The sequence below is a fragment of the Setaria italica genome, chromosome VIII (assembly GCF_000263155.2).
Source record: "Setaria italica strain Yugu1 chromosome VIII, Setaria_italica_v2.0, whole genome shotgun sequence".
Lineage (NCBI taxonomy): Eukaryota > Viridiplantae > Streptophyta > Magnoliopsida > Poales > Poaceae > Setaria > Setaria italica.
This window is the reverse complement of record NC_028457.1, coordinates 38,929,136-38,943,020: the sequence shown is the minus strand read 5'-3', so window position 1 is coordinate 38,943,020 and position 13,885 is coordinate 38,929,136. Positions and strand designations below refer to the sequence as shown.

The window sequence follows — 13,885 nt, the reverse complement described above, 5'->3', positions numbered from 1 at the left end:
CGGGCGACTCCCTCTGACCTCCACAGCGGCCACGCCCACCAGGAGATCAAGGGGAGAAGCAGGCCGCCCCACCGCCGCCGTCCTCATGAGACGCGTAGGCTTTCAGCGGCCGGCTTGGGCGGTGGCACAGCGGTGGGGAGAGGGAGGAAGGGGCGGCAGCGGCGAGGGTTTCGTCCACCAGTGTCACTCATGCGGGAGCAACGTGGGGGCGGTGGGTTGCGGGGACTTGCAAATTCCATACTTCTGAATCTGAACGTCTCTGTTTGTTCATGTTCCCATGAATCATACGAGTGGGCCCATTTCCTCTGGACACGTTCTGAGTCGAAATTTCCGTGCCCTTGCAAAGCATGAGCATCGTTTTCATAGGTTCTGCAAGCACACGATTGAAGGAGAGTATTGGCGTGCCTGCATGTACTGTAAATCGAAAGATGCCGCCAATGGTGTTCGGGTAACACCATAGCAGTTGGTCTTTCCTTTAGCGCTTATTCTCCTCTCCTTTACTTTATCAAAAGGCTCAAATGACAGGGGCCGCCAAAGAACAAAAATTCAAAAGATGAGCAAGCCTTAGCATTTAAGGTACTGGCATAACTTTTGTCACATATAGTTCCAAATGGGAGAGAACCCATGGTATCCTTCTTTTGTTATCAATATCAGCAGGAATCTTGGCCCCCAAAAGAGAGGACCTGATGCCTTCATCATTATGTTTTTTCTTTTGACGTTTTCATTCTAGCATCCTATTCTTTAGCTAATTAAAGAGAAGCAATAATATTTGAGATATATGCATTGCTAACAGTATAACAGTATCTATAATAGTTGAAGTTCGGTCATTGATATGATGTACACAATGATAATGTTGTATCCCTCTAACAACATTGATCGATGATATGCAGAGACAAGTATCTAAATTTTATTATGTGGTGAACCACTTAGTGGAAACTATCTATAGAAGAAAAAAGTGTTGGAAATTAATCTTGACATGTTTTTCATCCATGCGTTTGTTGTGAACACGCATGAGAAGATTAATCAAGTTACATGCATGTGTGAAAGTGTTACATGCAGAAAGAGGGACATGTTGGTGGAGAGGAGGTGGCAGACACTAGGCTTGCAATACTAGAGAACTGACCTTCCATCTTGATGCTTTTATCTTGGTTGACTTTGGACTCGGAACTAAAGTGACTTTAGTCCCAGGTATGAGGCACCAAAGGCCACCGACTGAAGGGGCTTTAGTCACGGTTGTAGGCTTGGTTCTAACAGCTAAAAAATCTGACATCGACGCCACCCTTATCCCGGTTGGAAATTCCAACCGGAAGTAAATCTTTTGTCGCGGTTGGAAATTCCAACCAAGACAAAATCTCGTCGCCTCCCTTTCTCTCCACTTATCTCCTCCCCTCCCTTTCTTATCTCCCACGCAGGGCCTCTCCACCTTATCTCTTCTTCTTCCTCCTCTCCCTTTCTTCCATGCTCCGACGCGGGCGGTCGGTCGGGTGGGTGCGGGCGGGTCGTAGCACGTGGTCGGCGTGGGCGCGGGCGGGCAGCATGAGGCCAGCGCGGCCGTGGGAGGCAGGCGGGCGGCGGGCGCGGATGGCTTTTTTTATTTTTTTTGGAATTTTTTTAGTCTCGCTTGGTAACACCAACCGGAACTAAAGGGCACCTTTAGTCCCAGGTGAATGACCCGGGACTAAAGGAGTCATTTAGCCTTGAATAGTTAGTCTCGATTGGATTTTTGGGATCTATGATCCTTACCAACCGGGACTAAAAAACCGGGACTAAAGCTCTGTTTCTTACTAGTGTTGAGAATTGTGCGCTCACGTCGGAGAAGTGGATGAAGAGGTTGTGGTTGGCCTCGTTTTCTAGGAATTACTGGCATCAACCCATGCATTCACAACGGGTGGCTATATATCTATTTTTAATATATCTTTCGTCCACTCCCTTAGTACCGGTCACATTATGACGCGGTACTAATGTTAGCGTTAGTAGCGGAATGGAGCATGTGAGATGAACCATCCCAAGCAAGCTGTCCTCGAAAGATCGGCACACACGGGAAGCCAATAATGCTCTATGGTTCAAACGCATGACGTGCTACCTCCCACGGTGCGAGGGCTGGCCTGGTCATGCCGGTGTGCGTACACAGCACCCAAAGCACGGTGATGAACTCACCGCCGCGCGCCAGCGCCTCCTTGTGGGCTTTCACGTGGAGGTCGCCGGCCGACGGCGCCACATACACCATGACCTCCGTCCAAAGGTCGTTCAGCAGCTCCCACACGCGATCACGCGCCTCGTTGTTCTCCTCGGCCTTCTCGATCAGTGCTGTCCCTAACCTGGCCCCGTTGCGCACCATTGTCACGGCCTTCTGCTTCGATTCGCCGATCTCCATCAGCCTCTTGTACCTGGTTCCCTGCAGCGACAGGTGGTACCACCAGCACCCTCCAAGCTCCTTGTTCATGTCCTCCTTCATCTTCTTGTAAGTGTGCTTTGTCCCATTCTTGTCGTCCGGAAGAAGCCCTGGGTAAAAGCCCACCAAGTAAGTGCAGTACTTGGACAGCGTCGTCGCCACCTTGCGATGAGATCCCATTTCCTTTTCGTCCTGCGGGTACCTCACCTCCATTAGGGCGGTGGCAATGTGACAGGTGAGGATGAACTCAGCGATGCTCTTGCTCTCACACACCGGCAAGAGCAGGGGACGGTATGCCCTGTGCTTCTCCTGTTGCAGTGTGGAGGACCAGGCCGAATTGAGAGGGTCGTCATGGCCATCGATGCCGTAGACATCCAAGTGAACCACCAGATAATCCACGATCGACTCCATCACTTCCTTGGGCACTGCCTTGGTTGGCACCATGATCGGCGAAGGCGACGACAGTTGGAAGAACCTTAGCACGGAGAGCTGCTTGAAGCTGAGGTTAGGGTGGCTTAGCATGCTTCGCACCCACAGGATGCCGCGGATGAGCCAACATACCATGCGGCTCTGCCGCCAGTGGCGCTTGGCGGTGTACTGACAGAGGAGCGACACGATGAGCCAATTGGAGAGGATAAAGACGAGGACCTCCACGACTTCCTCGTAGACGAAGGCCAGGATGAGCAGAGTGGTGGTGCCTAGGTCGATGCTGGCGAACAGCACCTCGGGTGAATGGGCGATGTTTCTCAGGAGGCATCTGGTCAGCGTCGTCGCGCCAGTGTATATGATGTAGTTGTCACTTGTGATGCTCTGGTAGGCGTAGCGGACGCTCCCATTGCCGCAGATGATCAGTGTTAGGAGGCAGAAGGCAGAAACTACAATGGGAAACAGGATGTAGTTGACCAGGAAGAAGAAAGGGTCGGACAAGACGACGGGTAGGACGGAATGGTAGTACTCGCAAACGAACTGGGTCTCATCGTTGAAGACTTGGAACAGTGCGACCTCGGCACCTTCTTGCTCCTTCAACAAGCCCTTGAAGATGAGGTTCCGGCAGTTCCGGGTCTCCTCTCTTGTTGTGGGGATGTCCTCGAACCTCCGGCGCAGCAGCTTGTAGAGAGCAAAGGAGAGGCAGAGCCTTCTAAGGTGTTCTCTCCGGAGGAGGCTGTCCGGCTCGGCTGCTGCCTGCGTCCAAATGTCACCAACGGTGACAACGGCCGCCTTGTTCAGCTCCACCTGGTAGCCATGCCGGCCAGCCGTCCTCTCCAGATTTTCTTCTCCCATCACGGTGTACTCGCACTTCTTCAACAGCTCCGCCGACGACGATGATCCCGAGTGCTCCTCTTGCTCTTGCTCTTGCTCTTGTTGGATGATCTGGGCCATGTATGAGTTGAGCAGCTGGGTGTTCCTTCCGTAGGCGAAGGAACGCTCCAGCACCATCTTGACGACGACCCTTTGCAGGAACTTGGCAGCAGTGAGGACCCATAAGGTGCCATAGATCGCCTTCTTGCCGGGGCTTTTGACATTGTAGAAGACGAGGTAGCCGAGCCAAACGATGCGGGCGAAGCGATCGATGGCGCCTGAGTACCACTGCATGCCCACGCTGACCAGGACGGCCTCCACCTTCTTGCGGAGGAGCTCCACAAGAAGCATCCACATGAGGATCGTCCTAGCTCGAAGCGACAGCTCGTCGCCGAGCTCGCCATAACTGGAGCTACTGCTAGTAGTAGCAGCCATGGTCGTTGCACCTTGGTTCTTGGCCTCGGAGAAGAGGTAGGACATGACCGGCAGGAAGAGGGACAGGGAGGTGGAGAGGAAGAGGCGGACGCTAGGGTTGAGAATCGCGCTCACGTCGGAGAAGCGGCTGAAGAGGTTGAGGTTGAAGAAGAACACGGCCAGCATGAACATGGCCAAGGTGGTGGTCACCATGGTGGCCTCATTGTTCTGGTCGATGTAGGAGGAAGTCAGGTTGTAAACATAGGGGTAGACTGTGCTGTTGCAGAAGGAGTCTGGTAGGCTTTTCATTTTCAGTAGTTCAGTCAGGCTATGGTACTACCTCGAATGGACTGCATTGGCACAACATATATAGAGGCACACATTCTGATCGTGAGGTGCCACCCACAGAATATGACATATCTAACCATATCAATTTTATAGAGACAGTTAAAGCATCGCACAACAGATTGGAGGAATCGGAGAAAGGGAGGGGGGCGCCACCTCATCGTCCTCACCTAAAACCCTCGCCTCCTCCCCCTCTATGCAACCAGTGGTAGAAAATTGACTATTAGAGCAACTTCAAAAGTTCCCAAAAAATTTTTCCCGAAAATAAGATATTGGGAGCTATGCTAAAAATTTTCCCTCAGGCCACAGCAGAACGTTAAAAATACTCCTCAATTAATATTTGCCACATCATCGTAATTGGACCTACCGAACATACCTCCTTCTACACTCGAATCGATATCAGACAGGTCGAAATAAAGAAAATGATGATGTTATTTCCTGTCAGACAGAAATCTAGGAGAGAATTCCAAAAGCGAGATTCGTAGGAAGTTCGAAATGCCAATGACACAACGACATAGATTAATCTAGTCCAGATAGCTAGCTCATCAAGAATCATGTGTAGTTTGAAGAGAGTAAAGAGCAACGTTTTTGTAGTTTGGTGTTGTTGCGGGTGGAGACAAACAAAGACGGGAGAGCAGCACCAATGGCACTCACCGTTATCCACGACGGGACTGGAGAAAAAACCCTGGCGTCGAGCTGCTGTGCCGCGGCAGCGGCGCCGCCACCGTCCAGCAGCTTCCCCTCAACGCCGAACTGGTGGTAGCGATGATGATGCATCCCTTGCCCGTGCCCGTGCCCTAGTGAGATCTCGCCATGGCCACTGAGATCCGGTGCATGGTCCCCTGACGACGCTAACGGCGGGACTTTGCAGATCCTGACGACGCCCAAGGGAAAGACCATGGGAGCGGATTGGGGAAGATGGGGACGCCCCGAATATTTGGTGGACCGTTGGAGTTATTTTTTTTCTTTTTCCCTAAAAAAGGTATTGGGGTAAAATTAACAGTCTCTTGGAGTTGCTCTTAGTCCCAATCGGGAAGGAGCATATCTCTCCAATGACCAACCAGGACTAATTATATTTTTTGAGACAAAAGGGGTCCCGTTTAGTCCCAGTTCTAAAAAAATTTCGAAAAAAAACGCACCACGCCAGCCGACCGCTGCCCCCGCGAGCCCCCCGATCGTCGCCTGCGGCCCCATCGGCTCCGCCTCCCTCCCCTAGTTTGCTCCGCCCACACCGCCAGCTCTGCTCCACTCCACGCCACCCGGATCCGACCACTCCGTCCCACCGCTCTGGGACATGTGTAATCGTCAACACATGGGCTCTAGGCAGGGCCACCACCTACTGGGAGAGTGCAGAGGAGTTCATGCCCGAGAAGTTCATGGAAGAAGCCGTGGATGCTTCTTCCGACTTCTAGGGGAAGGATGTGCCCGGGTATAAACTTCACCACCGCCACTTTGAATTCATTCTTGCCAACCTCATCTACCACTTCAACTGGTAGCTTTCTGGGGTTGAAATTATTGTATGGCATTTCACACCTGTTTGCAAATAAATATAACTAAGTCAATGTCGGTGTTGTAGACCGGCAACCTGCCTAGGGAGCCCCCTAGGAGGTCTTTTGTGCGGTTTGGGCCACTAGATTGCGTAATAACCTACGTACTGTGTGGTATGTATGATCAAGTATATTGCGTTGGTATGGGATTGTTTTGGAGGGGGTCCCTGCCCTCCCTTGTATATCTGGGGGAGCAGGGTTACAGGATGGAATCCTAGTCGAGTACGATTACAGAGTCTTACTCCGACAGGGCAGAGCTATTTCCTTATGCACCGCGACTAGTCTTCAAGAGTCAGTGTAGGCTATGTTACCCTGTGACGTAGCCTCCAAGTCCTGATCACGTCCGAGTACACCCGACAAGCCCCCGAATACTTTGTAGTCGAGTGGAAGAGCTCCGAGTACTTGTAGCCTGTGTTTTTTGAGCGCTTCCTCGTGGTGACCATGTGGGGCTACGAGGTAGGCTACGCTAGCGCAAAACAAAAATTTTCTACCGCGTAAACCAGGAAAACTGTCGTATATGGATCACGGGATTACCACTCGACGCACTGGTGCGGAAGATGTAAAATCGCGTTGGGGCAGCGAAGTCGATCAGCGTAGTCAAACACGTAGTCGATCATGTCGACATCGAGCAGCTCCTCAGTAGCTCGTCCACGTGCAGCAAGGTCGTCCTCGTGCCATGGCTCGTCGGCGGCTCGTCGTGGCTCGTCGCGGCTCGTCCAAGTGCTACAGGTGCAACACCTCCAAGGTATCCACACGTGCAGGGAGGAAGAGTCGCAAGCCAGACTGCTAGGTTCGCAAGTTGCAACAGGGCGAGGGTGTGGGAGGCACGGCAGATGTGTTTCGGCCAAAGGGATGAAACCCTAGGGCGCCCCACCCCTCTATTTATAGAGGTTCCTGACGGGCCTCTAGGTCTGAGGCCCATTAGTACTTCTAAACCTGATCCAACTCGGATCATATCCAAATTGGGCTTCTAGCCCCTTAAGTGTGTGACCCTTTAGGTTCGGATACGTATAGACATGGCCCGAGTATTCCTACTCGGCCCAATAGTCGGTAGCAGCCTCTAGCAAGACGTGCCAACTCCTATACGCACACGAAGATCATATCAGACGAACCGTCACAACATCATGTACATGATATTCCCTTTGCCTCACGATATTTGGTCTAGCTTCAAACCGACCGCTCTTTCTCGATACTATGATTTGAAATCCCTTTGTAGGTTAACTCTTAACCGTACGTAGCATGGCCATGCATTTTCGAATCTGATCACTCGAGGGCTCCAGAGATATCACTCTCAATCAGAGAGGGGCAAATCCCATCTTGATTGACCATGCCTCACAGCATGCTTCCTGACCAACCCGAACGCTACCTTTTTAACTACCCTGTTACGGTGTAGCGTTTGATAGCCCCTAAGTAAGTCAAACCACATCTTGAGTACATGCGACAATCTCAGGTCTAAGGATAAAGCGTACATGTTGTGTAAAGAGAGAACTACTTCTCTCGTTGGGTCAGTCCTAGCACATGTCTCTACATATGCCTACATTATTAGTTTGACATTTCCATGTCCATGACTTGTGAAACATAGTCATCAACTAATACATGTACCAGTCTAATATTCATGTGTGTCCACACATGAACTCCGACTAGGGACAACTTTTAGAATAACCATACAAGTAAAGAGTTCTACATACAATTCACATAATTGCAGATCAATTCAAGTAGCCTTTAATGGATATTCAATGAACACAATATACAAATCATGGATACAATCAGATATCATCATCTCTATGATTGCCTCTAGGGCATACCTCCAACAGACCAAACTTCGAGTGCCCGAGTACTGTCACATGGCTGCAAGGTATTCTTCGCTTCTCTTGAAGTTGCTTCGTGTAGACTTGGCTTGAATCTTTATATGGAAGTGCGATGACAATCGCACTCCATGTGGAGTAGCCCCCGAACCTTAGGTTGAACCGAAGAATCAAGATGAGGGTCATACTTGTAATTTTGCTTCGTCTTCTCCTTGTCTTGAGAAAAAGAAATCTTTGTTTGATGGGTAACGGTATATGCAGCCCCCGAGCCTTGAATTGATTGAATAATCAACTCAAGGATCTTGAATCTATGCACAAGTCATCATCCTAGTAATTTTTGCAGCATCCAACCCCCGAGCTTATGTGCTGGGCGAGCCGTAGGAGCCACATCGAGTAGTTATTGCGGCGTTCAGCCCTCGATCTTTGGAGCTAGCTGAGCCATTGGAGATATTTCGAGTAGTGATTGGTGCTTAGCCCCCGAGTTCGGCAAGTAGTATGTGCCGTTGAATGCACGCTTAGCGACATGATGAGCGTCATCGCCAAAGTTTGACCTGAAAGAAAAGATGCGTACATTATGTAGCATTTTTGTAAAATATTGAAACTACTTATAGTTATTCAGCGATTAATATGAAAGTTGTGTGTCAAGCTCTTGTTTCGGTCATATTCTTCTTGAGCAGTTAGCCTGTTACGTTTTAGGCTCTCCGTCCCCGTTTAGCCATAGGCACTACGTGTGTGAGTGCGTTGTCTCATATACGTGTATGTGCATAGCTGAGAGCGTGGTCTCGTGTATGTGTGCTAGCATTTGGTGTCACAGGTGCACCTGACACTTTCACGAGTTAAGGCATGTTCTGCTCGAGAAGATTAGTGACCTTAAGAGAAGACAAAAAAGAGTAGTCACTGCTACGACAAAAAGAGAGTGCGAGTGCGCAAGAGTTTGCTGCCCTCCAGCGAGTAGAGCGCATGTTGTGTGCAAGCGTTTGCTACCCTCCGGCAAATAGAGTGTGTGTTGTGCGCGAGAGGAAAGCAACCTAGGAAGTAGTAAGATAAGTGACTTAGCTTGATTCGTGGCCGATTGTGATGAAACTGTGGCGGTCGTCGATGAAACCGCGACAGTTGTTTGATGAAGCCGACTAGTCGGAGTCGATTCCAACTAGTTGTCGATGGTGGGAGGCCCGCCCTCGACTAGTTTTCTAGTCGAGACGAGTAGTCGAAGTAGCTGTCGACGAGTTGCTCATCGATGTAGTCGTCGGTGAGCGTCACAACGCCATAGGAGTCGTTGGCAAGCGTCACGACAAAGTAGTCGTTGGTGTGTCGCCGAGCCAAGTAGTCGTCGGTGAGTTGCCAAGCGCCCCCGCGAGGTTGATGTAGTCGGCGGTGGCTCGATGCGGTCAGAGTAGTTGACGGTGAGTGTCGTGACGTAGTTGGAGAAGTTTTCGGCGTGTCACCCGTTGAAGTTAGAGTAGTCGGTGGCGGGTGCTACGATGTAGTCGAAGAAGTTGTCGGGGAGTGTCACAATGTAGCCAGAGTAGTCGTCGCCGAGCTGCCCGACAAAGTAATCAGAGTCATCATCGGCGGGCGTCATGGCATAGTCAAAGTAGCCGCTGGCGAATCGCCTATCGAAGTTGTCGTCGTCGAGCGTCGCGACGTAGTCAGAGAAATCACTGACGGACATCACGACCTAGTTGGAGTAGTCATCGCTGACTGCCGTGATGTAGTTGGAGTAGTTGTCGGCGAGCTTCATGACGAGGTCATCATCGGCGGGCGCCACGACGTAGCCGAAGAAGTCGTCAGGGAGCCGCCCGTCGAAGTCGTCGAGATGAGTAGTTGAAGTCATCGTCAATGAAGCCGCGATAGTTGCTGGTGTACTCTTCTGGTGTATCCAAGTCATAGTCGTAGTCCTCCTCTGACTCTAGTCCAGATTTGATTCGAGTAAGGAGTGCTTGATGGACCATGGCTGTATTATGGAGTCCAAATGGAAATTGATTTGGAGTTGAAACCGATCTGCGCAGTGACTTCTTTGCTAGCTTACGTGGACTAGTCCGAGCCATGATCGAGTTCGAGCTGTAGTCGAACTGGATGTTTGAATAGATCAAAACTGTTGATTTTCTCGACGAGATCGTCTACTTTTTGTCGAAGAGAATTTTTGTCGAGATGCTTCTTCTCCCGGTTGTTGATGATGCAGTATTGGAAGGATCCAGCGTCGTCAGCGATGCAAAGCTAGGAGCCGAAGATGAAAGTTGTGCCCGCTTCGAAAGTGAACGCCGGCTTGATGATGATTGATGCCATCGATCTCGCGTGGATAAACTTGGCAACTCCCCTACCTGGTGTGCTAGTTGTCGATGTTTTAGACTGGCAACCCGTCTAGGGAGGCCCCTAGGAGGTATTTTGTGCGGTGGGGATATCGAGAATCAAGGAGACGATGGTGACGCAAGGCACACGATTTAGACAGGTTTGGGACGCTAGATCGCGTAATACCCTACATCCTGTGTGGTATGTATGATCGAGTATATTGCGTTGGTATGGGATTGTTTTGGAGGGGGTCCCTGCCCACCCTTATATATCTGGAAGAGCAGGGTTACAGGGTGGAATCCTAGTCGAGTACGATTATAGAGTCCTACTCTGACTAGGCAGAGCAGTTTCCTTATACACTGCGACTAGTCTTCAGGAGTCCGTGTAGGCTACGTTACCCTGTGACGTAGCCTCTATGTCCTGATCAGGTCCAAGTACGTCCTTGGATGGGCTGTACAAGGTGTACTCGTGGGCCCGAGGATGTACGCCCGACAGTCAAGCTCAGCTGCTATGTACAACAATAAAGTGCCTTGTTAGCTTCAATTATTCAGGTCGTATGGCATTCTTGTAGGCCAAATAAACGGTTTTGTCCATTTGTTTGGTTGATGATCGAATGTAATCCCTTTATCTCAAATTGTAGGTTATTTTTTTTAGATACATAATTTTTGCTATACGCCTAGACATATACTTACTAGAATATGAAGGAAAGGCGTCGGATGTTCATCTGACAGCTAAAAAAATTGAGTGAGGAAGGCTCATGTTTCACCTAGTAAGGAAAGGCGTCGGATGTTCATCTGACAGCTAAAAAAATCGAGTGAGGAAGGCTCATGTTTCACTCAGGTGACGCATAGACAGACCCAAAAAAATGTGAGTTAGTTGAAAGGGAAAGCTAAATCTCACCCGATTGAAATAAAGCCTCTCGTCACCCAATTTTTCTTTACCCCATCCCCCTTTCTTCTCCAACTCCAGCAAGATTCCGGCAAGGTTAGGGGTTCGAGGTTAGGGTTTCGGGATTAGGGGTATAGGGGTTGCCGGGGTGGGGCTCCTCACTGCTGGCCTTAGAGGGAGGGCTGCCGGCGGCGAGGCGTGGCGGCTTGGGCGCTGCCAGCCAGGCGGCGGAAGATAGCGGTTGGGCGGTGCCAGAGCGGGGGTGCCGATGGTGGGAGGCGGCGGTGGGAGGTGGCGGCGAGAGGGGCAGGAGGCGGTCTGCGCCGGCGGGCTTGGGGCCGGTCGGCACGGAGCTCTGGCGGATCCTAGCCCGCCCGCGCCGGAGGGGTCGGGGAGGGTTTAGGCGGCGGGTAGCGAAGGGGTGGGGGAGGAGATAAGGTAGACATTGAGGAGGGATCTGAGCCGCTGATTTTTGATACACTGGCACAAAAAATCGTGTGAGGAGGATCTTTGTTTCACTTGGGTGAGCTATAGACACTCTAGTTGAATGATAAGCATTCTATACGTTTCCATCACTAATCTGCACCCTTGCAAATGTTTTTCTAATCTGACACACAGCGCCACCTCTGAAGCTCAAAATGCTTCACAATTGCATGGTCATATAAATGAGTTGCACAAATTAAAGGTGGTCTTGCCCATCCCACCCATCCCAACAACCGAAAGAACCATGAGATCCAGTTTCTAGCTTCATCAAGCAGCGTACCACATTTTTTTCACCAAAAAGATGGCAAGAGGATTATCATGTTACTGCAGCAGCACATTGTCAAATCATGAACTAATTAGGCTTAATAGATTCGTCTTGTCATTTAGCCTCCATCTGTGTAATAGGTTTTGTAAACAGTCAACGTTTAATACTCCTAATTAATTAGTATCTAAACATTTGATGTGACGGGTGCTAAAAATAAGTTGAGGAAACCAAACGGATGTGACGGGTGCTAAAAATAAGTTGAGGAAACCAAACGGGACCTAGTAGAAAGGAAAAAAGGAATAAAAACAATAGTAAAAGAGACAACTGAAAAGCTGTGGAGAGACAGAGAGAACGCAACACTTACAAACGGGTTCCATAACACGAGGGGATGAGGATAACTAACACAAGAGTATAACCAAAGAAAAAAGAAATGCTTCCACTACGGGGAACAGAAGCTCTGCAAAGCCCCTAAAATACTTGGCGAACCCTCGGCAAAGCGGTAAAAATTCTTCCGGCAAAGTGTTTTCCGAGTATTTTCTGTCGGGCACTTTGCCGAGTGCCCAGAAAACACTCCGCAAACCATTTTTTCGAAAAAAAACACCAGCGGCCAGTATCCGCTGGCCGCCATCGGTCTTCGCTGCCGCCTGCACAACCTACGCCACGTGCTTGCCCTCCACCTTCGCCGCCGTCTCAGAGCTGCTTTCCGCCGCATGCTTGGTCTTGCCCTCCGACCTCGCCACCGGCTCGAAGCTGCTCGCCGCCGCTTGCTTGGCCTTGCCATCCACCTTTGCCGCCGGCTTGATGCTGCTGGCCGAAGCCCCCATGTTCCCCGCTGGCTTGGTGAAAAAGTCACTCAAGGACGCCGCCTTCACCATGCCACTCCCCGACGCCACCTTCACCACGCCACCACCGACCACCGCCTTCACCACGCTTTCAGACGGCTCTGCGAGGAGGGGCGCAGTGGATCTGGGGAGGGGCACGGTGGATCCGCCGGATCCGGCGAGGAGGCGGCGAATCCGCCACCCCGAAGGCCGCCGCCACCAACGCCACCTCTTCCACCGGCTCCACCACTGCCACCACCAAGCCAACACCGCCACATGCTGTGCCACCACCACCCATTCCACTACGCCGCCGGATCCGGGAAGGGGGCGCCGGATTTGGCGAGGGAGGGTGGGAGGAGGGTGAGGGAGGGGAGGGGGAGGGTCGGCGTCGGGAAAGAAGAAGGGGAGGGGGAGGGCTGGCACCAGGGAAGAAGAAGGGGAGGGGAGGGGCCGGCGGCCGGCGGGGCTGGGGGGCGTGGCTGGCGGCGCGCGCGTGGGGCGGGGGGCGGCCCCTGGCGGCAGGCGTGGGAGAGGGAGCGGGGGAGGTAGAGGGAGTGGGGAACGCAGAGGGGTTGGGATGGGGAAGGCGGAGGGGGCCAGGTGCGCGTGATTTTAGGGGCGTGGAGGGGGTGGTTTTTTTGGTTTTTAATGTTCGCAGAGTGTTGGTTTTTTACACTCGGCAACACCCCCCCTGCCGAGTGTAATTTTTTGACACTCGGCAAACCCCTTATTTTTTGACACTCAGCAAACCCCAAATTCAGTGCCATTTTCACACCAAATTTTTAAAAGTGGTTCTCCCATGTATCAACCCATTTAAATCCAAGTCTCACTAGTATCAACCCATTCAGATCAGACAATCATAGAACAATGTATATGCAATGAAATATATATAGATATATGTATATATATATATATTTATATATATATATATATAACCAGTCTCACAAGTTCTTACATCAATATTTAAGGTATTAGAGAGAACAACTTCAAATCCATGTGAAAATGGTACCGAGTACATCTAAGGGATATGGGTACCCCATGGGTCCCCACCGACTAGGATACTGGCTGGACCTGACAAGTGGGCCTGCCCGACCAGAGCGTGCGGGCTGAGGACATGAAGTTACTTGAAGGCAATGAGACAGTCCAAATCTATCTGGATATCATGGAACACGTTTTGTAGTCCAACTCAGATTACCTTCCATGTTAATACCAAGTAGATTAGATTTAAACTAAATTGTAGTCCCGAGGGCAATCCAATCGAATCGCATCGAACCACTAATCAATACAAACTACCAAGCATACAAGACGTAGGGTATTACTCTCTCTAGAGGCCAGAA

The 13,885-nt window shown here is 50.8% G+C and overlaps 1 protein-coding gene across 1 annotated transcript; it reads right to left on the bottom strand.

Moving 5' to 3' along the window:
* Positions 1-2,316: 2,316 nt before the first annotated feature.
* Positions 2,317-4,437, bottom strand: LOC101766459. The gene is made up of 2 exons (XM_004979929.4): positions 2,600-4,437; positions 2,317-2,502 (listed from the first exon to the last, which is right to left on the bottom strand). The coding sequence occupies exons 1-2, from the start codon at positions 4,412-4,414 to the stop codon at positions 2,452-2,454; spliced, it is 1,866 nt and encodes a 621-aa protein (XP_004979986.1). The 5' UTR covers positions 4,415-4,437; the 3' UTR covers positions 2,317-2,451.
* Positions 4,438-13,885: the final 9,448 nt, after the last annotated feature.